The sequence below is a fragment of the Siphateles boraxobius genome, unplaced genomic scaffold, assembly GCF_051911475.1.
Source record: "Siphateles boraxobius isolate OS27281-9 unplaced genomic scaffold, OSU_SipBor_1 22, whole genome shotgun sequence".
Taxonomy (NCBI): Eukaryota; Metazoa; Chordata; class Actinopteri; order Cypriniformes; family Leuciscidae; genus Siphateles; species Siphateles boraxobius.
This window is the reverse complement of record NW_027508833.1, coordinates 31,572,654-31,598,221: the sequence shown is the minus strand read 5'-3', so window position 1 is coordinate 31,598,221 and position 25,568 is coordinate 31,572,654. Positions and strand designations below refer to the sequence as shown.

General features: G+C 39.0%; 2 protein-coding genes across 3 annotated transcripts in view; one reads left to right on the top strand and one right to left on the bottom strand.

Moving 5' to 3' along the window:
* nrde2 (NRDE-2, necessary for RNA interference, domain containing) overlaps nucleotides 1-12,066 on the bottom strand; it is a 36,433-nt gene extending 24,367 nt beyond the window's left edge. Inside the window, exons 1-8 of one of the 2 annotated variants that reach the window (XM_077239669.1) lie at nucleotides 12,044-12,066; nucleotides 10,855-10,970; nucleotides 9,940-10,051; nucleotides 9,308-9,472; nucleotides 8,878-9,021; nucleotides 4,468-4,936; nucleotides 3,976-4,384; nucleotides 2,574-2,707 (exon numbers count right to left, since the gene is read on the bottom strand). In XM_077239669.1, coding sequence (XP_077095784.1) covers nucleotides 2,574-2,707; nucleotides 3,976-4,384; nucleotides 4,468-4,936; nucleotides 8,878-9,021; nucleotides 9,308-9,472; nucleotides 9,940-10,051; nucleotides 10,855-10,915 — 1,494 coding nt within the window. In that variant the 5' untranslated portion in view covers nucleotides 10,916-10,970; nucleotides 12,044-12,066. Of the gene's footprint in view, nucleotides 1-2,573; nucleotides 2,708-3,975; nucleotides 4,385-4,467; nucleotides 4,937-8,877; nucleotides 9,022-9,307; nucleotides 9,473-9,939; nucleotides 10,052-10,854; nucleotides 10,971-11,916 lie in introns of both variants that reach the window. The other variant, XM_077239668.1, reaches the window with a different exon arrangement.
* Nucleotides 12,067-13,746: 1,680 nt separating this feature from the next.
* calm1a (calmodulin 1a) lies at nucleotides 13,747-24,135 on the top strand. The gene is made up of 6 exons (XM_077239667.1): nucleotides 13,747-13,878; nucleotides 19,543-19,573; nucleotides 19,781-19,924; nucleotides 22,204-22,310; nucleotides 22,702-22,837; nucleotides 23,099-24,135. Exons 1-6 carry the CDS (start codon nucleotides 13,876-13,878, stop codon nucleotides 23,125-23,127), a joined length of 450 nt encoding a protein of 149 aa, XP_077095782.1. The 5' UTR covers nucleotides 13,747-13,875; the 3' UTR covers nucleotides 23,128-24,135.
* Nucleotides 24,136-25,568: the final 1,433 nt, after the last annotated feature.

The window sequence follows — 25,568 nt, the reverse complement described above, 5'->3', positions numbered from 1 at the left end:
GTCTCGGTTTTATGTCTCTCTTTAGGGACGCCACGTGGCGTCCCTTTAGAGGGGGGTAATGTCAGGATTCTGTCACTTCTGTCTGGTCTTATCTTAGTTGGTGACAGAGGTCTGACATTCCCGGTTTGTCATGTTCTTGTGTTCTAGTTCTGTTTATTGTGAGCACATGGCTTGTCATGTGTTTCCTTTGTGCCATGTGCTCTCCTGTCTATTGTCAGCCCCTCCCATCTCGTTACCTGTTAATTGTATTATCTCCCTCACCTGTCTTGCTTGTTACCTTCTGTCATTTGTTCCCTATTTAGTCTCCTTGTGTTTGCAGTCCTGTGTTGGTTCGTTATTATCTATTTCCCTTGTGTTTCCTGTGTCTCAGTTTTGGTTTTCAGTTTTCATGTTGTTTTGTAGTCATTTAATTAAACTTACCTTCCTGCACTTGAATCCTCGTCTTCCTTATTTTCTTCATCACGTGACAATTTCATGGGCCGTCCTACACCATATTAAGTCAATGGGGCAACTTTGGGCAGCGCCTGCCCCCCAGGGGTGCAACTTTTACACCGTTGTGAGGTATGTTCTTACAGAGCCTGCCAGCCTCTTGAAATGTGGTAAACCACACGTTTCTGCGAAATCCTCGCTCGGAGCTATGAATCGTCAAAGTTTGTCGCAATGTTAAGTCTATGGGATTTTTTTCGGCCGCTTTTTCGCCCCTGGGGCGAACATCGTACCCCCGATCACTTATAAAAGTCATAGCACACCATTTCCGAATAATCCGAACGATTTGATGCCTCATTCGTGGGTCTGTGACAAAAGCTGCGGGAGGAGATGCGGGTTGGGGACAAAAGTTGGGGCTTTGCCTTTGGCAATGGCGGCCATCTTGAAAATTCGCCGCCACATTGAATTTTTGAGTGGCCAACGCCTTTTTCCAAAATAGTGGCCCTTAGAGAGTATCTGTGCCAAATAGGTTATAGGTTCAAGCCTTTTTTAGTCTTGGGTTTTAAAATACTGATATTTCCTGGTTTTCACGGAGAAATCCATTTGTAGAATCACTAGCAGTACGACTTTCACATAAAAGCGCCGTAAAGTGTGTACTTAACTGCAAATTAAATGAGACTTCACCATTCAGCTATCACACAATCCCCCGGTTTCACAGACAAGGCTTAAAGGGGGTAGTTCACCCAAAAATTAAATGTGTCATTAATTACTCACCTTCATATCGTTCCAAACCTGTAAGACCTTCGTTCATCTTCGGATATTAAGATATTGCTGCCTATGGGTGGTTCAGAAATTTGATTAAAAATATCTTAATTTGTGTTCCAAAGATGAACTAAGTTCTTAGGGGTTTGGAATGACATGAGGGTGTGCAATTAATGACAGAATTCTCATTTTAGGGGTGAACTAACCCTTTAAGCTTGTCACAGACTAAAATGCATGTTTGAGCTGTTTTAACTGAAAGCAACTTACACTGACATATCTTAAAATTTGTCAGTGCCATTGTTTTGTCTCAAGATGCACACCAGTAACGTATTTTAAAACGCATATTTATAAAAGCTAATGTCCTAATTAAACTAAGGCCTAATACTGACTTAATCTAAGCTGTCTGTGAAACCACACCGAAGTGTCAAAACTACCTTATACTGCAGTACCAAACTCAACCAGCACCAAGAACTTGCTCAGCCAATCAGAGAAAGACACCAGGAGTGGTAAGGCGATGAAAGGATGATTAATGCAACAGTGATGTGCACGTCACTAATTAATATCTCCTAAAGTTTAAGGATAAAAAAATTTAAAGAAACAAAGGTTCACAGTTATCTACCATAAGTAAGAATGTGAGGTGGGTATAATAGGAGTAAACAATCACAGACTGAAATGCATATCACGTTTTTAATAATCACCAACAATCGCTTTTGAGCCTATCAAGTTCATGTTGAAATTGTCTTGGACAGAGCGTGGTCTGACTTTCTAGGACTTTTTAGGTCTTGCTCAGCAGAATGTGTATGTGGCTGTTGATAGAACAGATATTTCTGCCGTTAAAGAAACAGTTTTTTTTAAAAAGCAACAGTGCATGTGAATATGCCTCTTCAGCAAATCCTTTGACCGAAACGAAGAGGCCAGAACAACCACAGTTTCACATTAACCCCTCTTCCTGTATAGTATATATAGCATATATAGTTATGCCTCTGCTGTATATACTTTTATAATTGTTAAATATTTTTACCACAGATCTCACGTTTATCTTAAATGGACTACAGAGTTACAGTTTCACGGCACAGTAAAAGCGGTTACATATTTTGAGTTGGTGGGTTGCCTGAAAATTACTTGACTATTTTGTTTTAAGGAAGACCAGTTTAATTCCATGGGTTTAGGGCTCAACCTGACCCCAACAGGACACGTTTCCTAGGGGGTGCTGACATAATATGCATTCATAAACAATGAGATAGAGCGCAATCGAATGAAACAGAATGCCAAAGACGTTTATCATCGTAAATTGTATGGCTGTAGTGACAATGCTTCAGAGGAAATGAATTAAAGGACGCAACTTTTACACCAGGGTTTTAATGCTTTTGTATTTGTTTGTATACCTGCTGTCTAGTGGGCAGATCTTTCACACTGTCTGGCTTGAAGAAAGTGAAGTCCAGCAGGGCTTGGAAGAGACACACGGCTTTCTCTATGTGACCTGCTTGCCGCAGGAAATGGCACTGCTGTAGGAAGATATCTGCCAGAAAAGAGAGAATACTTTGTTTCACTTGAGTTCTGATCATGGATTATTAAATATATACCTGAAATAAGAATAAATATAAATCAAATGAAGATTTAACCTTAAAACAACATTGAAATACTTAATACGGCACTGCCACTTCTGAACACAAGAGGGAAGCACAGAGTCACAGGAATAATTTACCCAACTTAATCTTTCACTCACCCTAATGCTGTTCCAAACCTGTATGTTTTTTTATTTATTTTTTAATATTTAGAACAGCATGAGGGTTAGTAAAATATGGTAGTTTTCTGGATAAACTACCCCTGCAACTAATTTCAGAACCTTATGTGTTCTTAGTATTCAACATTGGCCCCTCACATTACAATAACAATGTCAGACCTTTATTTGTATTGCACTATAGACATTAGACCTCATAATCAGTCTGGTCCAATCTGTGTAAAATTAATTGCATAATATGAGTGTAAATTTCAGCTCAGCAAAGTGCTGGGAGTGCTGATCCAGATAAAGGCAGCACATTGACCCGACCTATCGGGGTAATTGTTTAATTACGCTAATGGACAACCCAGTGATAGAGAGCACAGAACAGCAAGGGGTCTGGCTCAAAATCTGATCACACACACCGATATTAATGGCATATTAATGGTTATTAATATTAATGGTTCATTTCGGCGAATCCCAGTGCGGGGACACCCAGGACAGTGATGTTTGTGTTATGACTCACTGTCTGTCTTTCTCTAAACTGAACCACACAATACACCCTCTAAACTAGCTGACAAAAAACATTACAATCCACCTCAAAAACACCACATCATCACTTTTTACACACACGCGCACATGCACGCACACAGACACACACACAGACACACACACAGACAGACACACACACACACACACACAGACAGACACACACACACACACACACACACACACACACACACACACACACACACACACACACACACACACACACACACACACACACACACACACACACACACGAGCTACTTAACTCTACAAATATTTATGCATGTAATCAAAACAAGTTTACAGTTTCCACCCAACTGCTGTCACAGCAACATAAGGGGAGGGAGAAGAAAAACAACCACGGATGCAAAAAGAAATAAAACCCAAACTATGACCATGCAAAAATGATCTGAGGACACTAGGAGACATTAGGAACACCGTGGTGGAAAATCTGAGCAGTCTAAAAATGATACATTTGGCAAGTATCTACAATTGACAAGTAAAAAATATCGCTGTACCCAAGAGGCTTTCCTGTGTGCCTGGAAGTGGAGGATGAGACACCATACTGCCATCCTGGACTGCACTGAGCGTGCTCAGACATTTTCCAAATACGCCGTTGACCTTTGACACTGAGAAAGTGCTGAAATGACTCTGTGTGAAGAGGAGGTACTTCCTCCATAAAGAGGCACTGTTTGGATGGACAAACACTAGTTTCTTCCACTCTTTCTGCAGGACGACAGGCTCCCATAGTTCCTTGCACAAGCGGAGTTTCTCCAGTTTCAGGTCCACGTTGGCAGGGTTACTTTCCACCGCCCTGTCCACTATGGACAGCTTCTTCTCCAGCACAGCACGAATAGACATCTTTCTCATGTCACTGTCGCAGTCAGTGTTAGCAGAGAAAGACCCAGAACCGAAGGCCAGCTCATCCTGATCAGAGACAAAAAGACAGATTTGTAAGATAGGTAAAAAGGAAACTATTAAACTGGTCCATTTAATCTCTGGAGGCCTACCTGGAAGTGTACGAAGTCCAGCCACATCTGGATGTCTGTAGGATTCTCCCGTAGCTTCCTGTTAAACTCCTCCACTCGTGCGCTCAGAAGGGTGCTGCTGCTTCCTTGAACCTTAACGCCCTGCTGATCTCCCTTGACCTCCGGTTGACCCTTGCCCTCCAACCACAGAGAGGTTCCAGGGTCATAGATGCCGAGCGGATTGACCCATGATACAGGTGCCTGGGTGGAAGAGCCCTGCTCTTCAGTGCAGGCTGGGAGCTTGATGTAGGATTCAGAGGTGGCGGCACTGCCCTCAGAGAGTCTGGGCAAAGCCGGCAGACTATCTGACCGGAGCCGCTGAAGGGTGGAAGGACAGAAATAGCGCTCAGGTTTCTTGACCAGCCGTTTCTTTTCTGGGCCTCTGTCGGCCCAGTTTACATCCTGCATCCTAAAGTCCAAACCTAGGCATGAGTCTCCCTTCCTCTTATACCTGAAAAGCAGAAGTTAGCATAAGAAAAGCGACAAGTGACAAGTTTTAATTAAATTGGTGGAGAACCTCTACGCTCTCCCCCCAAAATCAGTGCTGAAAACATAAAGAAAGATTTAGATTCCATCTGGGCCTGCTGACAGATGAAGGACAAAGTAAAAACAGGAGTTGGCAGGTGACTGAGGGAGTATAAGATAACTTGAGAATGTGAAGGAAAGAGATTGAAGACGAGGGATATCCTCTTTGAAGCAGCACTTGACCTTCTCAAGAAAAGAGTGCTGGGGTGCACCTCGGTAAAACAAACTCTCTTTGTGCATGATACCGATCAGCTTTAGAGCAGTGTGTATGGGGGGCATCTGTATGAGAGGGGGGTGTCGGGAGAGAGGGACGGTGAGAGAGAATGTGAGTATTGATTGTAGTCTCTTAAGTTACAGATGGCAGCTTTGACACCAGATTAAAGCTGGAGAACTGCCAGGCGTGAGATTTGCTGCCTCTGTACAGCTAATAAACCCTGCACTAAAGCAAGCAGTGCCAGAACATTGGAGAAAATAATATCCAGAATGACACTTATGAAGAGCAGGGGCACCGAACTTTAACTACAGCTGCAGTGAGTGCATTCACATTGATAACTATCAAAACCTATGAAAAAATAACTCATAAAAAAATGCAAGCATATGGCATTTAACTTAAATTTTCCCAAGGTATGTCACCAAACCGTAAACAGACATGTGCACATTAACAGATTATCAGTAAAGATGTTTACATACAGACCAAAACTGGGGGAATAGGTAAAAAGCTTCTGTGAGCATTTAACTGCAGCCTGCTAAAATAAATACAAATTCTATTCTATTTCACTATTCCTTCACCTATGCTCTCAGTTCCTTAATCCCTCCATGTTCTAGCTTGCACTAATTCTGAACGATGGGTGAAACTTTGTATTACTAGCACTTCATGGCCTGGTTTAACAGACAGAGCTCAGCTTAAGCCAGTATTATGCCTTAGTTAAATTAGGTTATAGCTTTTATAAACGTGCCTTAGAAAAAAACATTACTGAAGTGCATCTTGAGACAACAATGGCAGTGACATATTTTAAAGGGGACCTATTATGCCCCTTTTTACAAAATAAAATAAGTCTCTGATGTCCCCAAATTTTTTTTATAGCATGTTAAAATTGCCACTTTTAGGGTGTGAGCAAAAACTGTTTTTGTGTTAAAAAGCAAATGAGCTAGTGCTCCCAGCCCCCTTTCAAGAAGAGGGCGGGGCTTCAAGAGCTCATGCTCCGGCATACCGGCAACAATAAAACAGGATAATCTCACGCACTGAAAAAGTCGGAAACTGTCAGTAGCAGTATTCAGCCTTATATGTTCGAACCGGAGCTTGCGCACATAGCGTGAGCGAGCATTACTTTGTAACGCGTTATACCCAACTCTGTTAGTGAGTGGATTTTTTACCATTATAGGCTGGTTGTTCTCACACACTGCGGACACACACCGATGTTTAAACGCCTTATAAAAGTGAATTTTATCTAATAGGTTCCCGTTAAGATATGCCAGTACAAGTTGCTTTCAGTTAAAACAGCTCAAACATTTTAGTCTGGGACTACCTTAAGCCTTGTCTGTGAAACCAGGGGCATATGTTTACTGCCTCTTTAAGATGAATCATTTGTTGAATTCCTTAATTAGGGGTTCAAGCACAGAGTGCTGAAACCCTATTGTGATTGTAAGGATTTGTATTTTTGATCGTGCAGCCCAAACCGTAAGGCCTAGAGACTTGAAATTTGGCCAGATGTAAGTCCTCAATTTGGTGAGAACCTATCAAAGTATGAACCTGATTGGCCAATAGGTGGCGCTACAGCAAGCAAAAGTATAAAATTGCTCATAACTCCTAGACCGTTTGTCATAGAATCAAGTGTTTTACACCACTGTGACCCTTGGCTCAAGACGGACAAGATGTACATCTCCGATTTCGGCCGGAAATCGAGGAGAGATTCAGAGAATATGACCCAGATTGGCCCATAGGTGGCACTACAGCGATCAATTGTGCAAAACTGCACATAACTCCTAGACCGTATGTCGTAGACTCAAGTGTTTTATATCATTGGAAAGCTGGACTCCTGATGAACAAAAAGTATATCTCTGATTTCATTTCCGCCATTATAGATTTTCCGCCGTTTTGAATTTTGTCAAAGAAATACTTTTGCAAACTAGTCCTAAGTTTTTCGCCCGATCAGAACCAAACCAGTGCAGAAATGTTCTCTGGAGTCTGAATATCAATAATTATCGGAAAAAAGTTTAAATTTCGATTCACGATCGCTAGGGGGCGTAAAATAAACGTTATGGGAGGAGCCTATTTTACTAAAAATGGCTATAACTTGAGAAGTAAATAAGATTGCTTCACCAAACTCAGCACACATGTAAATGAGTTCAATCTGAGGTCACAGTAAAAAAATCGCGACGACACATTGGTGGAGGACATTGGTGTATCTCAAAAAACATTGCAGCCATCGGCCAATGAATATGACCACCTATTAGACAAAGTTAACGGAGGCCGATCGGAACGAAACTCGGTGGGCATGTTTGACTCATGGCCCTAGAGGTCTGTAAGAAGTTTGAAAGAAATCTGCCACTATTTGGCGCTAACGAGTTTTACGGCTCTGTAATTACGTGGTGTTGCAAACAGCCACACAAGAACCACTTAAGAACCACTGCTGTCAATTCAACCGTTCATTAAATATTCGCAAATATGTTAAAAACCTACTTTTGCGAACTAGTCCTAGGTTTTTAGCCCGATTGGAACCAAACCAGTGCAGTACAATTCGCTGGACTCCCTAGATCAATAATCAGTTAATAAATAATAAAAAGTTTAACTTTTTAATTTGGTTGGCTATAAAAGGGTCATTTAGAAAATGGTTGTGGCAAAAAACACTCAAAAGCCTATAAATCCGAAACGAAAACTCAGAACTTTACGAAAATTGGTGGGCATGTGACATAACATAGTAAAGAAGCATGTAAAATGTTATGGAGATCGGACCATAGGTGGACCTATAACTGTTAAAAAGCTTTGAAAACCATGCATTTCCTATGGTAAATTGCCTGTATTGGCTGTAACTGGTCTTTTCCATCTATGATGTCACTGGTTAAATGCTTGCTAAATAAAACTTAACGTGTCTAATGCTTATGTACTTAAAGGCCTTAAACGCTTGTACCCCCCTCAAATGCGGCTTGCAGCTTTAATTGTAAATTGCTTTTGATAAAAGCATCGACTAAATCAATAAATATCAAACGTAAAAAATCTAGGTTTTACTCAAGCCTTTATAAAAAACTGTTAAAGATGTTTACATAACCTCACACATAGCAAGTTATTAAGCATAATGGGTGTAAGATGTGAATGTAAACACACTCCATGTACTCAAACTTTGATCTTAACTACAAAATAACTTTACAAAAAATACAAAATTCAATTTATCAGATATTCGCAGGAAAAAAATGTTTTAACACAAGAAACTTGGGTTATATAAAAAAAAGTTATCTAAAAAAAAAAGTTTCTTGTCCACATGTGGATGTTTTTTTTGTGTGCAAATATCACATTTCAAAAATGTCGACAGAAATGCTCTACAGAAAAAAGTTTAATTTTTGTTCAAAGTTTGTGAATTGGTGAATTCATTGCAGAAAATTGAGAAACCAAAAAGTGCTTTTGGAGTTGCAGATGCAGACGATGTCATGTGGATTTTAAAAGGACTCTGCAAACAGAAGTTTGTGTTCTAAAAGCGGTTGAAAGAGACACGAGCACAATACACACTGCAGCCCTCTCATACACACAGTTGCAGTGCGTCCATGGATTATGGAGAGTCTGGCACCTGCTGCTGCTGCCAAACAGAAAGAATGAAAGAGGAGCGCATCTATGTGTGAGACAGACAGACACACAGAGATGGTGAGTAAAGTTACCTGGCTATGTCTCCTCTATAAAGGGATTTGTATTCCCAGTTGGCACGGTCAGCTCTCCTGTCGATACAGAAGGGGGAATCAGTGGGGGTCTGGAGGTCATCCAGCCACATAAAGGTCTCGCTCACCCGAACCTGAGCTTCCTCTCTGCAGCCAAGAGGATGAAAGACAAGGACATAAAAAAAACACACAGACAAATAATTACAATAGACTGTCTGGAAATGTGGTTGAAGTTTTGTATATTGCAAAGTTCTAAAACAATGCAAAAAGAACAACCTTTGGAGGGAATTAGCTAATTTTTTGCACAAAAAGACACACATTCTGCTTCTGTTGTCTAGAAAAGAGCTGCATATTAATTCTGCTAAATGTCTACTTTAATGTTTAATGTAAGAAAGTAAAGTTACTACAAGACAGAATTTTTCTATGAACACACATGTCAATATTGTCCTTTTTTAGCAGGTCGCTGGGGTAAACGGTGTCGGATTCAGAACCATTGCTCTCAGAATTATCTCTGCTCCTCTTCTTGTGTTTTTTCTTCTTTTTCTTTCTCTTCTTCGGTCTGCCATGGCTATCTTCTCTCTCTTTCCGCTTCTGCTCACTGAATAGACATAAAAAAGGAAGTTATCCTCTCTGATAAAAAGACACTTTTTAACAAGAAAGCTAATACAATAGTGTTTAAATGCGTGTATGTGTACATTTCAAGCCTGGTCTATAACAGGCATATAGTACTATAGTACTGTACATACATACATAGTTATGAAGCTTAAATAGCCATTTAAAGAAACATTATATATTTACAGATTACTATACTTGTGCATGACATTTTAATGTGGAAAGGACAATGAAACATTTAGCTAAGCTTCAGCTTTGGTTTAAGTTAAATACAATTTTTATTTCTGTTTAATGCATATTTCATTTTAACAAGATTTACTTTTGAATCAAATAACTGACATATCCCCTTTTGTAATCTATTATGCAAGTTTTTTAAATCACACATTAAGTTTTACACAGGTGATAAAGTTAATTTATTGAGTCAATAACTGCACTGCGCAAGGATCAGATGACCTTGTGCCTGCTGGTTCTTCTGCTTGCACTCGGTCTGTGGCACGCTGGTGAGTCTTCAAAGCATCTTCTCTGTTGAAGCTCTGATTATTCAGCCATTCCAGATCTGCTGGAGCTGAGAGAAGAAACATTCAGTCAAACCAAATTAGCTCTGCCGGCCTCTTAAGAACTGAATAAATCAGTCAATCATGACTGTCCAAATGAAGTGAAACCTCAGAGGAGTGCATCTGATGTGATTCACCTGCAAAAAAACCCTGTCAGTTAAAGAGAGCTGATTGCTTTAAACAGTGAGAAGGACAGAAGCATGATGCTATCTGTTACTCTGTGGACAGCCTGGGAATGAGCCAGATGCATTGCAGACCTGGCCGATATTCTGCACAAATCCCCCACTGCAGCAAAGGTGATCTGCATGCAAGGGCAGTTTGTTCTTTTCTACAGTACTCAATGTGAGAATGGTCCTTTCCCAATAATTTGATATTGATTAGTTGGGATGTGCATCTTCATCTAGTTTTAACTGCTCAAAGGAACCACTCGTACAGTGTGTTCTCATACAGAATGCGTTCTCATACAGAATTCTGCACTCATTCAGAATGGCTGACTGATAACATTGTGTTGAACTACAGCCAAATAGGTCCAGTTTTTAGCATACAAGATTATTGGTTTGTGCATAATATGTGCTATATCTAGCTTGTAAACATCACTCAATCTATTGCTCACTTTGAACAAACCCTATGCCTTAAACTTTGCCGTGTAACTTGTCCGGAATGTTTGTGTATGGAGATCTATGACACATTACAGATGCTTCATAAAGGATTCAGTTCAGTGCAGTATATTCCAACAGATTCACCACAAATCACTGATCTAGAAGTAATACCACTACTACAGATGATTCTATAATTAAAATATAATGTAGCTTACCTCTATCCTCAGTAGAGCTGTTAATGCCTGACAGTCCAGCGCAGGACGGAAACAGAGCCATGTTGCTTAATTCAATTCAAAACAGACGCGCGCCGATTGCGTCATCCGTCTGCGACCTAGCAGGAACACATGCAGTGATGAGAAGTCCGACTCATTTGTACGGATCGGTTCTTTTGAACAATAAAAATTATACAGTAATTGTTTTATGTCATGACATTATTACAACAAGCTTGCAACATTGATTCAGCTCATTTAGAGAGAATATATATATATATATATATATATATATATATATATATATATATATATATATATATATATATATATATGTGTGTGTGTGTGTGTGTGTGTGTGTGTGTGTGTGTGTGTGTGTGTGTGTGTATATTACAATGATTCAATTTGCAAACAAATACTAAAGTTAATATTTTTTGCATGTTTTAATAAAATACGATCTATAAATGGCAACTGTATTTCTTGCGCGTGTTGATAAAAATGTCACACAATATGTTATATTTCACATTTCATTCTAAGTCATATAAGTCGTAAACATATTTCCAGTTTGATTAATTCGTAACATTTCTGCTATTATAGTAGGCCTAAACTCCTCCTTGTCAGTTAAAATCATCCAAACCAATCATCTTAATGTCTTCATATTCATCCAAATTATGAATCGGGTTCGAAAGAAACGGTTCTGGTTTAAATTAATCAGTGAGATGATTATTAGAAAATCGCTCAATCGGTCATGTTAAGATTTATGATCATCAATTTTGGGAGAAATGTTTTCCATGGCGATTAGGAAATTTGACGCACTTTTGTTTACCGTTAAATATAAGAACATAAGTTTGTTTATTAGGTTATAGTAACAATTTTCTGCATTTAGGCCTATTTAGCAAATGTTTGGTCCTCCTAATAAGTGTAATTCTTTCATTCTTATCATAACGGATAGATAGGCTGCATGTATGTATTTATTTCAGTTGTTGCAACATTAATTTCACCCAGTTTAAAGTGTTATTTATTGTCCAAACCGGTTTATGTTCAAAGAGGATAGCAGTCAGTGCTTACCACTGCTTTCTAAGAAAACTCAATTAAAGCTTAACTTTCTTGAAGTAAAGAAGGCTCACGGTGAGTATATAATATGAAATCTGATCGCGGGAGAGAAATTGAATCAGCCCTGGCTGTCTTGTCTAACCGAAGGGCTTGTTGGCCCGCCGGTTTCAGTGCTGCGTGATCCGGGACACACAGAGCGCAATGGCTTGACGCATTGCAGGTCTAACGTAACCAATCGGAGACTCTGTTACAGTCACGAGCGGATTGCGGGTCTCAGCTGGCCAATCATAAAAGCTGTGACATGCTGAGTGGAAATCTCACTAGCGTCAACAAAGGCACTGAACTTGATGCAATAAGTAATATTCCGACGATAAAAACTAGTGCCTTTTTGAGAAGTAGTCCCTCAAGATGTAAAGAGTTCTTTGATCATTTATAGTAATGTGGGCATAATAAAGTACTTTTACTGGTTGTCGACATGTCCTTATTTTTATATATAGAATCTGTGATTTTTAATGAATGGGTGACTTTTTAATTGGTATCCTATATTCCTAAATGTATTCAAAACACGCTAATTTAATCTGCCTAGTGTGATGAAGAACAGAAATAAACTTAAAACAATGTTATTTATAATATTATATTAATATAATCTATAATTATTTTCATGTTTTATTTACTACTTATCAATGAACATTTCGTTTTCAAATGTAGGCTAGCTGTTCACTGGGAATTATTTAAATTAATAAATGGATTAACACACACACACACACACACACACACACACACACACACACACACACACACACACACACACACACACACACACACACACACACACACACACACACACACACACACACACACACACACACACACAACACACACACACACACACACACACACACACACACACACACACACACACACACACACACACACACACACACTGTTCACAAACTCATTCTTGAAGTTCATTTTTGAAGTTCATTTTTGAATGTGAAGGTTGAATGAGTTTACTATTCTTGCTGTAGACATTTTGCCATAACAGGCCTATGAAATACCCTTATTTTTTTTGCTTGTCACATTTATAATTGTGATTGTCTATCAACCATTTTCCCTGCATTTTCTGTACACAACTTATAGAAAACATTGATTGGTCATTTGTGGGAAGATTTGGGTCTGCTTAGAAATTAAACCAGAATTATCAGCATGTGAGAACGCACACTGTGAGATATTTTGCAAATAATCCCATATTTTTTTTGTTATTACAACAATGAATTGTATGTGAACCTTTGTGAGTGAGATAATTTTTTCCCCCGCAGTAGTCATATTACTTATTATACTACATACAATAACAGTGTGTAAAGTGCTCTAAGAAATAATTACATATCAAATACACACTATTGATCTGTATTGCGTGCTTATATTGAAATTATTTTTTAAGAAAATACTAATTAGGGTACTAAACTTAAATTATTAATACGTAATATAATATATTACTATTCTAATAAACCTGTTGGTTTACATAAAAAAAACATTTTGGCCTACATGCAGTAGAATGTAAATATGCTGTTTGTTTTCTTGTAACAGTGCTGAAACTCCCCTGACATTTTCATATGGACCTACCAGAAAATGTCAGATTTCATGTAAGTACCGGTAGGCCTATATATAATACATTTCTCCAAATAGAATTATTGCATTTCACTAGTAGATTTTTCTTTTAATATATATATAACTAAACACTTCCCCTTGTTGGGACTGAGGTGGTCTTGATAATTAGGTGGGCGGGGCTTGTGACTGCACTATGCGGAAGTGAGTGATAGGGGTCCGCACGGCGGAGGAACACACAGATGTATATAGAACCGGATCACCTTTAATACTCTGCGAGCGACAGTCGCACGGTAGAGCTTTCAACAGTGGAGCATCGCTGCAATCTAGTGTAGATTTACAAACCTAGCCTACTTTCCAACCTCAGATATGGTACGTATAGGCCTTTGTCATACACTACTCGTTTATGAAACGGTGTTAATCTTTCATGTATTTAACGCTTTGCGATTAATATGCAGATACGACTAACCACCTGCTTGCTTGCTTGCCACTGCTGCGTTTTGCGCTCTGCTCTCGTGCAACAACAAATTTAATTTCATATGCATTACAATCTGTTCTGTATTTCAATGCACTTCGCAAGAGGTGGTTGCGTCTGTTTATTATTTTGAACGTGTTGCAGTGTTATTGATGTCATAGTGCGGCAGGAAATGTGACATGCGTTTTATTATGGTGCTGAACAGCAGCAGACAGATGATCAGTGCTCACCTCCTATTAAATAAAAACACATTGTTCTTGCATTCATATTTGGCGTGTATGAGACAATATTTGCTTTGCTTTTGCAAATTATTTTTGCTATCTAGACATAATTGACAGCGCCTGGATAAATCAGGCCAGTCTTATTAGAGAGCATGGAAAGACCTTAAATGATTAATTCTCCTAAAAAAAATTGTAAATTAAAACATCATTTACCCGCCCTTATGTCGTTACAATGCAAACCCGTATGACTATTTCTTACCTGTAGCACAAATAGAGATGTTAGAATGACTGCCTCTGTCGCCCTTCACTTTCATTGTGTTGAAAAAGATGCAATGAAAGTGAACAGTGACTGGGGCTGTCAACATTTCTTATTGTGTTCCACAGAAGAAGAGAAGTCGTCATAAATGATTGCAAAAGTTCATTATTTGGTTGAAATATTACTTTAAATGTTAAGTGTAATGAAATGAATGAGATCTATTGAGCAGTTGTCATGCGAGCGAGGTGGGTTGGCTGTAGATGGTCATTGTTTCATTTTTTTAAGAGAAGGCATTATGACATACATATGTGACCTTGTTATTTATCTCAGCTCCTTTTTCATTTAGCTTTTTATGATTAAAGTTTGCATAACTTTCAGATCTGTCAAAATAAGCAGGGTTAGAATTGCACATTGGCTTTATTCAAACATTTTTTATTCATTTATTGCTATATTAACTTAATACAACAGGTCTGTTTGTTGTCTGTACTCTGGACTTTTTGTACGCTGGATGGATGCGCTCGAAATGGATTGCATAAATCATACGGCTGTATACCAAATGAGAAAATAAACAAACCTTTGTTTAAATGGTGCATTTTAGCTCAAGAAAGCAAACATTGTTCGTGTAGCATGGAAAGAATGTCCCGAGTGAGTTCAACAAAAGTCAATACTGACTCAATGAGTCCATACAAACGTTTCTGTTTCAGCTTCTCCACAGCATGCTGCCAGAAGGCTCAGTGTTTAAAAAAAATGTTTGAAAAAAATTCTTGGTGCTATTTAAGCCTGTGCTGTTTGGTGAGAATGATCTCAGTTCTTTGATGAACTATGAATGGTTAGTTGCTGAGAGGTGTCTGAGGTGTCTGTTTCCTCCCTGGTTGCGTCTTCAGGATCTTTCTGACCCTGTTGCAGCTCTAATTTCATTGTGCTGCCTGTACAGGCAACTGTGCCATTAGATTAATTGGGTACGTGTGGGGAAAATAATCATGTTTTTTTTTCACCCATCATGTAAAACAGTCTAGAAACAGTCTGCGCTTCTTTATATTCTTTGGGGTGTACCTCTGAAATGACAGTCATGCTGAACTGCTTGAATGCTAGAACAATAACTAGTCTTTTACTGTGTATATAAGAGCTAACCAGCTGTCCATAGTTCAGTACTGGATTAAAACTCTTACTCGCTTATCCTAAAGAATTTATTGGGAAATCTTGTAACTAAAATGGACAGATTGGCCTTAAAAGTATGGCTTATTCAGGCCTCGCTGTCTTTACGGCACACAGTTGGTTTGGCTCATAAGGAAGCCGCCTTCACAGTTGTGGTCGTGAGTTTATATTAAGCCGTCTTCCTGTCTTGGGTGCTAAGTTGTAGGAATTTGTTCTGTGTATAAAGACAGTTACTGGAACTAGACTCGGTAGAGCATCGGTGTGGTCGCATGATGGTTCAGGGCCTCGGGGACTCCCATTTACATGGTGTGAAAGTGGCAATACCACACTCATTATCGTACACTGGGGGTCCTGAGCGCCAGGCCAGCCTTTTCTCAGCTGCTCCTGCCGCTTGGTGGCTCATAAATCAAGGCCAGATTCCAGGCAACGTTGCGCAGCGTTTCAGATCCAGGCCAAATTCCTGGCAGTGGTGTAAAATGTTTGAAGCCTTGCTGGATGGCAAATAGCCTGGAAGGTTTCCAATAGAGGTGCAGGATCTTATTCTCCCCTCCCATCAGCTTGAGAGAAGAAATTATCCTTAATGGGCAGGACCAATGGGGTATCTGTGGACATAATGCGGGGGGAAATCTGCATAAGAGTTCTAAACTTTTATTGGTAGCTGAAAGCTTCAAGTTGTTGAAATGTTTATTAGATGGACACTAATGTGGATATTGTTACAGATTTCCTTATTAAGATTAAATTTGATTTGATTCGGATTAATTTGGGTAGGCCTATATTTAATCTATATTTAAATATAATGTCCATTCCCTCTCTAATAATGCTATAAATTATACAGAGCTATATATTTTTTAACTATTCATTAAAGTCAAAATGTAATTTAAAAAAGTGGATAATGTTTTAAACTAGCATTTATGAATCAAATATAATTTTGTAAATTGGATAAACAATTATGAACAAAACAGCATGAATTTATGCAGTTTAATGGAAAGAGCCAAAGCGTTGATCACAGCGTACTTTTTGCATTTAAAAACATGAGATGCAGTAGAATGGGGAAAAAAAGCCCACAAAGTCTTGAGACGTATTTTAAAAGTTGAACTACTTTTAACTTTACATGGCTTTCTAAACATACAGGCATCTTGTGCGAGACGCAAGTGCAATGGTCAAAGATGTCAGTCTAGCGCATGTTTACATAGAAAACAATGGAAAATCTGCGCAGAAAAAGAGCTCTGGGTGAACGACTGATCTTCACTGCATTGAGCTTCTCTATTTCTGCGATGTTTTGAATGAACAACGCAGCAGTGCCACATTTAGTGGGTAGAACTGGGTAGGCTAACAAATACATTAAAACACAAAAACAACTTGCATCATCACATCTCATGTGCCATTGAGAAGGCTTTCTGACGCACCTAAGATTCGAATGCACTGTTTTTGCATTTAACAGTGGAAACAATCGCTGCAATTACCAAACAAGAAAAATCCAGTCAATTTCCGATGGACATAATCAAGTTCAACCCTACATTATTTTCTCTCTTAACAAGCCATATTACTCTGATAAATGCGTTACGATAGGGAATAAAAGATGATTAGCATTTTTTGCTTCATGTTGACTTTAAAAGAATTGGCTCATAAGATTAATTAAAGCTAGCAGAGCTTTTTTGCAGAGCTTTGCAGGAATACTGTTGGTGCAACCAAGGATAGAGAGGAATCGTCACTCTTGCATAAATCACAACTTTTGACAAAGTTTGTTGTTAAAGTCGTCATGAAATGATAATTCACTCTTTATTTTCTAAATACATTTTATATTAGAAAATAAAACAGTTCATCCATGCATGTGTTTCTAGGTTTTTTTTTGTTGTTGTTTTTTGACCTCATAATTTTTATTCAGAAACTTGATCTTCCTGTGAAAATGATAGACCTCTCTGGTGACATGCGGGACTTCTTCAATCAGTTCATCCTCATAAACCCCACCCCTTTCTTACAATTGACCCCAAGCTCACATTCAGATCTCAATCCAATCAACAACCAATGAGCCCTGAGCAACATTTTTCTTTTTTCGATCATTTTCAACCCCAGTGTAAGTCAAAATATAGAAGAAAAGTTGTGTTGTTACATACATTACATTGCGACTTTACTAGCCAAAGTTTTATGGGTAAAGGATGTATGTTCATATTTAGTTTACATTTAAAGGGAATTAAGGACAGCACACTAATTGGATCAACGTGCCGAGATCCCTTGCACAACAGCATGACCTTTGTAACTCTCCAGGTCATAGTTTGTCCCTACCTGAATTTGAACTCAAAATTTTCCTGCTAGCAGCCCAGATCCTTAACCCTCAGGCTAACAGGACCCTTAGGGAGAGACGGGGTGAGAAAAATACATTTGATCACAAGCACATTGAGACAGGTGAGATAATGGATCCACGCAGGGAATGGTAAAACCTGCCATAGTGTTCATAGACAAAGAGGTGTTGGCACAATTAGCAGAGATGTGATGCCACTCAGATGGTCAGAGAGATATAAATGTAAACCTACAGCTGGCTGTAAACTGAGATGACCACAGGAGCAGGTAAAGTGACGAGCCGTTTGATTTTGACAGACGGGCCTTAATACCCTTCTTTGATTTAGCTGTCACTCTGTGTACCTGCCGGTCTATCTCAGAATACTTTGCTTGAGAAACCTGATGGGACGCCCATTTGACTAATCTCAAATAATGTAAATGATCCCTGACCCTCGGCTTTGTAACCGTAGTAAGCTGCTGACATTAAGCTTCTCAAAAAACAGCCCAATATCTTGCTGTACGATACCCAATGCGGCCCAGGAGGTTGGTACAATAACATCGGCCTCAAGGGTCAGGTGATCTCTCTCGGGGTCCGTTGTTCTTCAGCCTGATCAGCCAGAGTCACCGCTAAATGCTTCAGGTATCGTCTGCTCAAAGAGACCAGAATGCCTCCAAAGAGACCCATCCTCTACTCTGAGAAGAACTCTGTGTCGTTATCCATGGTCTACGATCTCCTTGACCAGCAGCAGTTCTTTTATAAAGAGCTGATCGAGCTACAGGAGAGAAACTACAAGTCATTCCTGCAGATGCTGGTGGACTCCACCAACAGCCGCATTGACAGCGTGGTGAGAGATGTACAGGATTTGAAGAACTGTCTGCAGCAGTGCAGGACTGAGTTAGGTGATGTCAGGCGCCAGGGCACACAAAACGCCAAGCGGGCCGAGTGTCTGGCAGAAGGACTGGTGATGGTTCGAGAAGTGGTGGAAGGCCTGACCTCATTGAAAAGCCCTAACGTTGAGGTCAAACCCAGGAAAGCACCAGTAAAAATGGACAAGCAAGATGTAAAGACAACTGATGGCTGGAAAAACGAACCCAAAGCAAAGAGGCTGGTGGCTGACCTGACCGATATTCAGTTTGATGGCATAAAGGTTGCATTAGCATTAAGACAAAAAAAGCATTTTTTTGTCTCTGAATACATTTAACTCTTTTTGTTGTGGCCTTGGATATATATATATTCACCATTAGTTTTTGAATTGGTGGTCAAAGTGGTATTTTGTTTTGTATGCTTGAATTGATTGGTTAATCTGGGACCTTGAGTTTTTAAGTGGAAGCTTTGGGTGTCAATATCAGGAAGTGATGGCAGATGAAGTGGATGTTTATTTTTTAAGAAAGCTTTATGAATAGCATTTATGTTGCTGCAGTATTTATTTTTTATTCATGTTACGGTCGAGCTCTTCTATTCCCATTTTTTATATTTTAGACTGTGGGTGTGCAATGACTTGATCTTGCTTTTGTGACTTGTTTTTCTTTATGACAGGACATCTGTGCCTTTAGGGTTTTCTCAGTTCCACAGTAAAGTGTACAGTAAAAATAAAATGAGTTATGTTTATGACATCCGTTATCTAATCACTTTTTTTTTCTTCTATTTCCAGGCTGACCAACTCACCGAGGAGCAAATTGCTGGTAAGCCAATCCGTATGCTTATGTTATATACATGCCCTGAAATTACATCAGTGCCAAGGATGAAAGTCACATAGTAGCTGCATACTATCAGCACACCTGCGTTTCATCCAGCCAGACACTTAAGGAAAATGTATCTTTCTTGTGAAAATAGTTTAAAATGGGATTGTATATGAGGTTTAAATGTTGTTTTCATCCATTTCTTTACAGAGTTTAAGGAGGCTTTCTCCTTGTTTGATAAGGATGGTGACGGTACCATCACAACCAAAGAGTTGGGCACAGTGATGCGTTCGCTCGGTCAGAACCCCACGGAGGCCGAACTCCAGGACATGATCAACGAAGTGGACGCTGACGGTGAGTTGGATTTAGTTCAGACTTCAGAAAGACTTATCAGGATGTGCTATCGATGCTATTCTAAGGTTAGGCTTTAAGTTAGAGTTAGCCTAGTTGTATCAGCGTAGTGTAGCCAATCAGCTGTTTGCGCTTAACTGGTTTGAGAGAGAAAAAATCACAACATTTTTGAATGTAAATTTGTATATTATGTGTCTAACAGCAATATCAAGTATTCAGGTAAACATCCAGATATTGAAAAAAAAACAGATTTATTTGGCTTTATTTTAAAATACAGCAGTTCTAGTGCATAGATCTGATATTGAGACACATCACAATTGTTTATATTTCACTTAAAACATTACCTAAGGATACATTCCCTTTTTATTTTAAAAATCAAACATTCTTATCATTTTATTATTGACTCACTCATTAAACTCACTCATCCCAACACCTCTGTACAGAGAATCTCACCTATTGTTCCTGCCTCGTAATGTTGACCTTTGACCTGTCTCGTAATCTTGATTTGGAATTAGCTTGTGTGCAAGCAAGCTTTCAAATTGCACCAAATATAATATGCCTGGGATGCCCCTCTTGTTACAGAGCTGATGTAATTAGTGTTCCAGTAGGCTATGGTGTCTTTAGAGTGTCTTATAGCGCTAGTATTGCGTTTTGTTAGATTATGCAGAGCACGTTGGGTTTCTGATATACTGATTATTTGCAGATGGTATTATGCGGTATGGAGTAGTTTTTGTAGGTCAGACAGCAGTAAAGCCCGTTGAATAACAGCAGGTAATAAAGACCTCATGGAATCCTTTACATAATCCACTTTGGCAGTGGCGGCGATGGAATCGAGAGAGTGTTTGTGAAGAGCTCCACTAAGGAGAACTTACAATGTGAAGAAAAACACACACACACATACGCAACCACGTGTCTACACCCACATTGTCAGATTACACACGCAGTGTGAGCCCTCTGGGAATGGCTGTAGTGATCATTTTCACACTCGCATGCACACAGGAGTATGTCATATTTGTTCTGAGTAATGGAAATGTCTCACCTCAGCTTGGTTAAACCTCGAGGGTAGCAAAACACCCATTACAACCTGAAAACCCCTGACCTGTTATTTTTCCTGCCTTGTTTAGATTCAAATTTGCAATGCACCAATATTAAAATCCAGGCCAGAAAGAGTTTATAAATGGCTGATAGTAAAATTCTGCATTATTTTGTCTAAATAAATTAAACATAAAAGTCTATTTACTAAATGCTACAAGTGAATTTAAGCATCACATTATAATGTACAGAACGAAAAATGGATGTTCATTTTGAGGTTGCTAAAGATTACATTTAACTGTGTAATTAAACTAGCGTTTTAAACATTAACTTTGAAGGTGCAGTATGTAATATTGACAGTTAGTGGCTGAAATGGGTACTGCAGTCCAAATTCAAAATATTGGAGAGAGTTGTTTCTTCCGCCTCTCCTCATCAGACTCAACACTCAGGCTGGTTGCCAGATTGAGGACACGCAACAGGAACGAGCGCAGTTGACAATAGAAAGCGCTGAGCTTTACACTGTAAGTTGATCAGCTAATGTATACGTTTGCAATGTTTTATTGACAATGCTTTTTTAGGTCAGGTAGAATCGGCGAGTTCGCTTGCTGACTTCCGTGGCTGCAATGCGCTGTGTTTTCCGCCAACTGGCAACTGAAATACTATTGGGGAAATTGAGTGTGGACACGATTACACAGACCAAAACAAAAACAGATGTTCTGACACGGAACGCACATTTCAAAGTAGGATAACTGGTTGTTGCATTGTTTTTTGGATAAAGAAGTATTTGAACTTAATCCTAAATCTCTGCAAACATATTATGGTTTTTTATGCTTTATTGCAGTCAAGAAAATTACGTACAGCACCTTTAAATGAGCGTAAGATGACAGCAAAGGTAATAGAAGTAAAAGAAAAAGATAGAATGAGCTTTAACAAGTAAATGTATAATCGTATAAGTAAAAAAAACTCTAATATTGATATGTTGTGCATCAAAAATGTAATGTTTTATCCCACAAAATAAGAATATAGATTCCTGATACCATGCCTGTATGGGGTTTTGTGCATCCAAGAGAGTGTTGGCTGTGGTTCAACTAGACCCAAACTCACTAAATATGTGCTATTAGACCTCATTACTCCTCATTATGCCCTGTTTACTGCCCCACTTTCTTTTCCTGCATTCTGCTTCCTGGATGCTTTATCTGAGTTTTCAAACATCTCCGGCATGATCTGATGATTTTCTCTGTTTCTTTCAGGTAATGGAACCATTGACTTTCCTGAGTTTTTGACAATGATGGCCCGGAAAATGAAAGACACGGACAGCGAGGAGGAGATCCGTGAAGCGTTCCGGGTGTTTGACAAGGTCAGTGCTTGCTGAAAACAGGGAAAGATTATGTTTTTGCTTCCATGTGAGGAGGCAGGAAAAAACAAATAAAATTTGGAAAACTAAATAACAAGCCCTTGTTCCACATAAAGCTGGTTTCAAGCGATTCATGGTGCAGTCATTTCCACAGTCATACATATTCCCTTATAGCTTTGCAAAGACATTTAATTGTCAAATGTTTAAAAAAAATCATCATTGGCCTCTTTTGCTTCCATTTGTCGAATGTTACCCTTGTTGCCCGTTTTCCCTCTGCATTACGCCTTCACGATACGTCATTACTGATTTTAAAATCGCCCACTTTAGATTTAGTGCTTTAATATTTTTAAAAGCATGACACGGCTTACTTATTGATCTTGTCTATCTCTGTCAGGACGGGAACGGCTATATCAGCGCAGCGGAGCTTCGCCACGTCATGACAAACCTGGGCGAGAAGCTAACAGATGAGGAGGTGGACGAAATGATCAGAGAAGCTGACATCGATGGTGACGGTCAGGTCAATTACGAAGGTACAACGCAGCTGTGCGCTTTCCAGATTATCTGAAAAGGGTCACCGTTTTATGCCGATTAAATATTACTTTTATGAATTGCCAATTCAATTTTAATAATGTAGTTTGGATTTGGATGACGCAAGGTTATTTGCTTGTATATACAAAAATTGGAGATTAATTTAAAGGAGCATTCCGGAACCTAGTAGGTTTTGTGCTTTGAGTTGTTGTTGTGATCTTATGAGTGTCATGTCTGATGTCCACTTCTCTATCTGTCCACAGAATTTGTACAAATGATGACGGCAAAGTGAAGCTCTTCTGTTCTCTCCTGACCTCTTTAGAAGACAAAAAAAAATCAGTCAAATGTTTTACTTACCTCTTACGCAAAAATATTCATTTATTCATACTGTTTCTGTATAGAAAAAACTGAATGTTAAAAAACAAAAATGTCCATATATAGAAAAAAATATATGAAAAAAAAAAAACAAACCAAAAAAAAATGACATAAACAAACATAAATGACCTGCATGTACTGGTTAGTGGTCCTGTTCCCAAAGAACTTCTTAGACATCTACAAAAAGATCAATCAATTAATCCTGATATCAAACCTTCAGAAACTAAAGTAAAAGCATCTGGTGAACTGCTCAACTGGTTCCATTTGCTAGTGGCGATGTTTGGGCTGGCCAATCGTCTTCTACTTCCTGTTTCTGTTCTACATGCATGCAGCTTGAGTCCGGAGCCGCTATTGGGGCGGAAACCTCAGCGATGTCTGTCGGAGTGTTCAGGGGGAGAATTTAAAAGAGGGTTTAATATTGTTTGGGGGAGGTGGGATTGGGTGGCGGGTGGGTTTTCAGAATCTGCATAGAGGACGAATGAATGGGACCTTTGCAGTTTGCTTCAATAACTAAATAAAGAGATATTTTTAAGAAAAATGAGCAGTTAAGAGATTTTAAAATATGTTTGGCATGTCAAGATATTTGGAGTTTTGTTTATTTGTGCATTGTGCCCGAATAGTAGGGGCGTTTAGCGGGAGGGAGTGGCTTTGGAGTTTCAGGGCGTGACCTTTCACCTTATGTGGAAGCGTTTTTCGGGTAAGGGCAATGGTGACTCTACTATAAATGTTTTATCTTTAGTTTTTCTCTGGGCTCAGACTGTGAGCGTGTCGATTACTCTGGAGAGTGCAAAAGAGGGCTTTGGCTGTCAGGGGTTTGTTTCTACTGCCCACATTCAGTTCTGTTTATGTTCATTCCAAGTTGTATATGCTTGTCTTTTGATTTTTTTTTCTTCTTTTTTTTTCAATAAAAGAACATGAACTCGAAGCTCTCAACCTTGTTTGTCCTTTTTGTCATCCTCTATTGAAATTAACATTTTGGGAAGCTTTTGCAGCCGGCCTACAGAAATTGCCATGGCAACCGCTCTCTTTTTCTGTATGTCTCAGTATATATGTGTCATGTTGCATGAGCACTGATCTATCCAAGCGCAGACTTGAGCGCGTCTGTCTTTGGGGATTTTAGGGGTTGCCTGGCAACCTGGATCTATGGCTGTGGTGGATGGGGGAGATATCAAAAACCATGTGGGAGCTGGAGAAGAGACTCTGGAGAGATGGTGTGTGTGCGCGTGTGTAAGGCTACAGCTGATGAGATCCACCTCCTGTAGTCAGGCAGAGTTTACCCGTGCAGCAGATCTACATGTTACTTCATTATGGGAATTATTAATTTGCATTTTTCCAATCTGAGCTTTACCCCATCATTCGCATCAGATGTATTGTGTTCTTTTTTGCAAACAATTTTCAGTGTCGCTCTTAATTTACAGCTATTTAAAGACTGAGCTCAGTGACAGTGTGCTCGGGGGGGGTGGAGATGATTGTGCGTCTACTATGTGCTCAGCAGTGAGAAACAGGATACAGTGACAGGCGTGTGGGAGGAGAGAGAGTGCTAACAGCCCACGTCTCTCTGCCCTTCTGACTTATGAGCTGCACGTGGCTAAGCGTGTGTGTGTGTGTGTGTGTGTGTGTGTGTATTAAATATATTTCTTAATCCAAGAAGAATAATCAGAGAATGGATAAAGACTTAAGAAAATGTTTGGCTGATATATGCAGAAAATGCCCCTTCGGTGCCTCTCAGATATGGCAGAATGTTTTTTTGTCATGTGGTTGCAGGCGCTGGTTGGTCACACTCCCTCTATCCTCTCAGGATTTATGGGAAGAATCTCTGAGCAAAAACAGCCAAAATGTCCTACATAAACAGAGAATGTTTAACACTCAGTGCACCACACAACGATAAAACACACACATGTAGGGGGTCCAAAAGTCTGAGACCATATTAAAAATATGGGATTTTACTTTAAAAACCCTTTAAATAGTTTTTCAATAATATATATATATATATATATATATATATATATATATATATATATATAATTTAATATTTATCATCTTTTATATTAATATTCTTAAGAATATATTCAATATTCTACACAATCTCACTAATGAAATGTTAATTTTTATAATAAACTTCTCCCTCTAATTGATGCTGATAATATAATTTGTAAGAAAGTTTTGTTACACTTTATTTTAAGGGGACGTAGTTACATTGTACTTACTTAAATAAGTACTAAGTAATATTAATTAACTGCATGTACTTACTAGTGTGGGTTTGGTTTAGGGTTAGTTACTTGTAATTATGCAAAATTTACTGTTATTACTATAGTTAGTACATGTAGTAACGTGTAACTAAACTGTCACCTTAAAATC

What these genes read in the sequence shown, in the direction of transcription:
- calm1a (XM_077239667.1), top strand. An exon ending in CACCGAGGAGCAAATTGCTG is followed by an intron (nt 19,574 to 19,780) that starts GTAAGCCAATCC and finishes ATTTCTTTACAG; the next exon opens with AGTTTAAGGAGGCTTTCTCC. An exon ending in CGGTCAGGTCAATTACGAAG is followed by an intron (nt 22,838 to 23,098) that starts GTACAACGCAGC and finishes ATCTGTCCACAG; the next exon opens with AATTTGTACAAATGATGACG.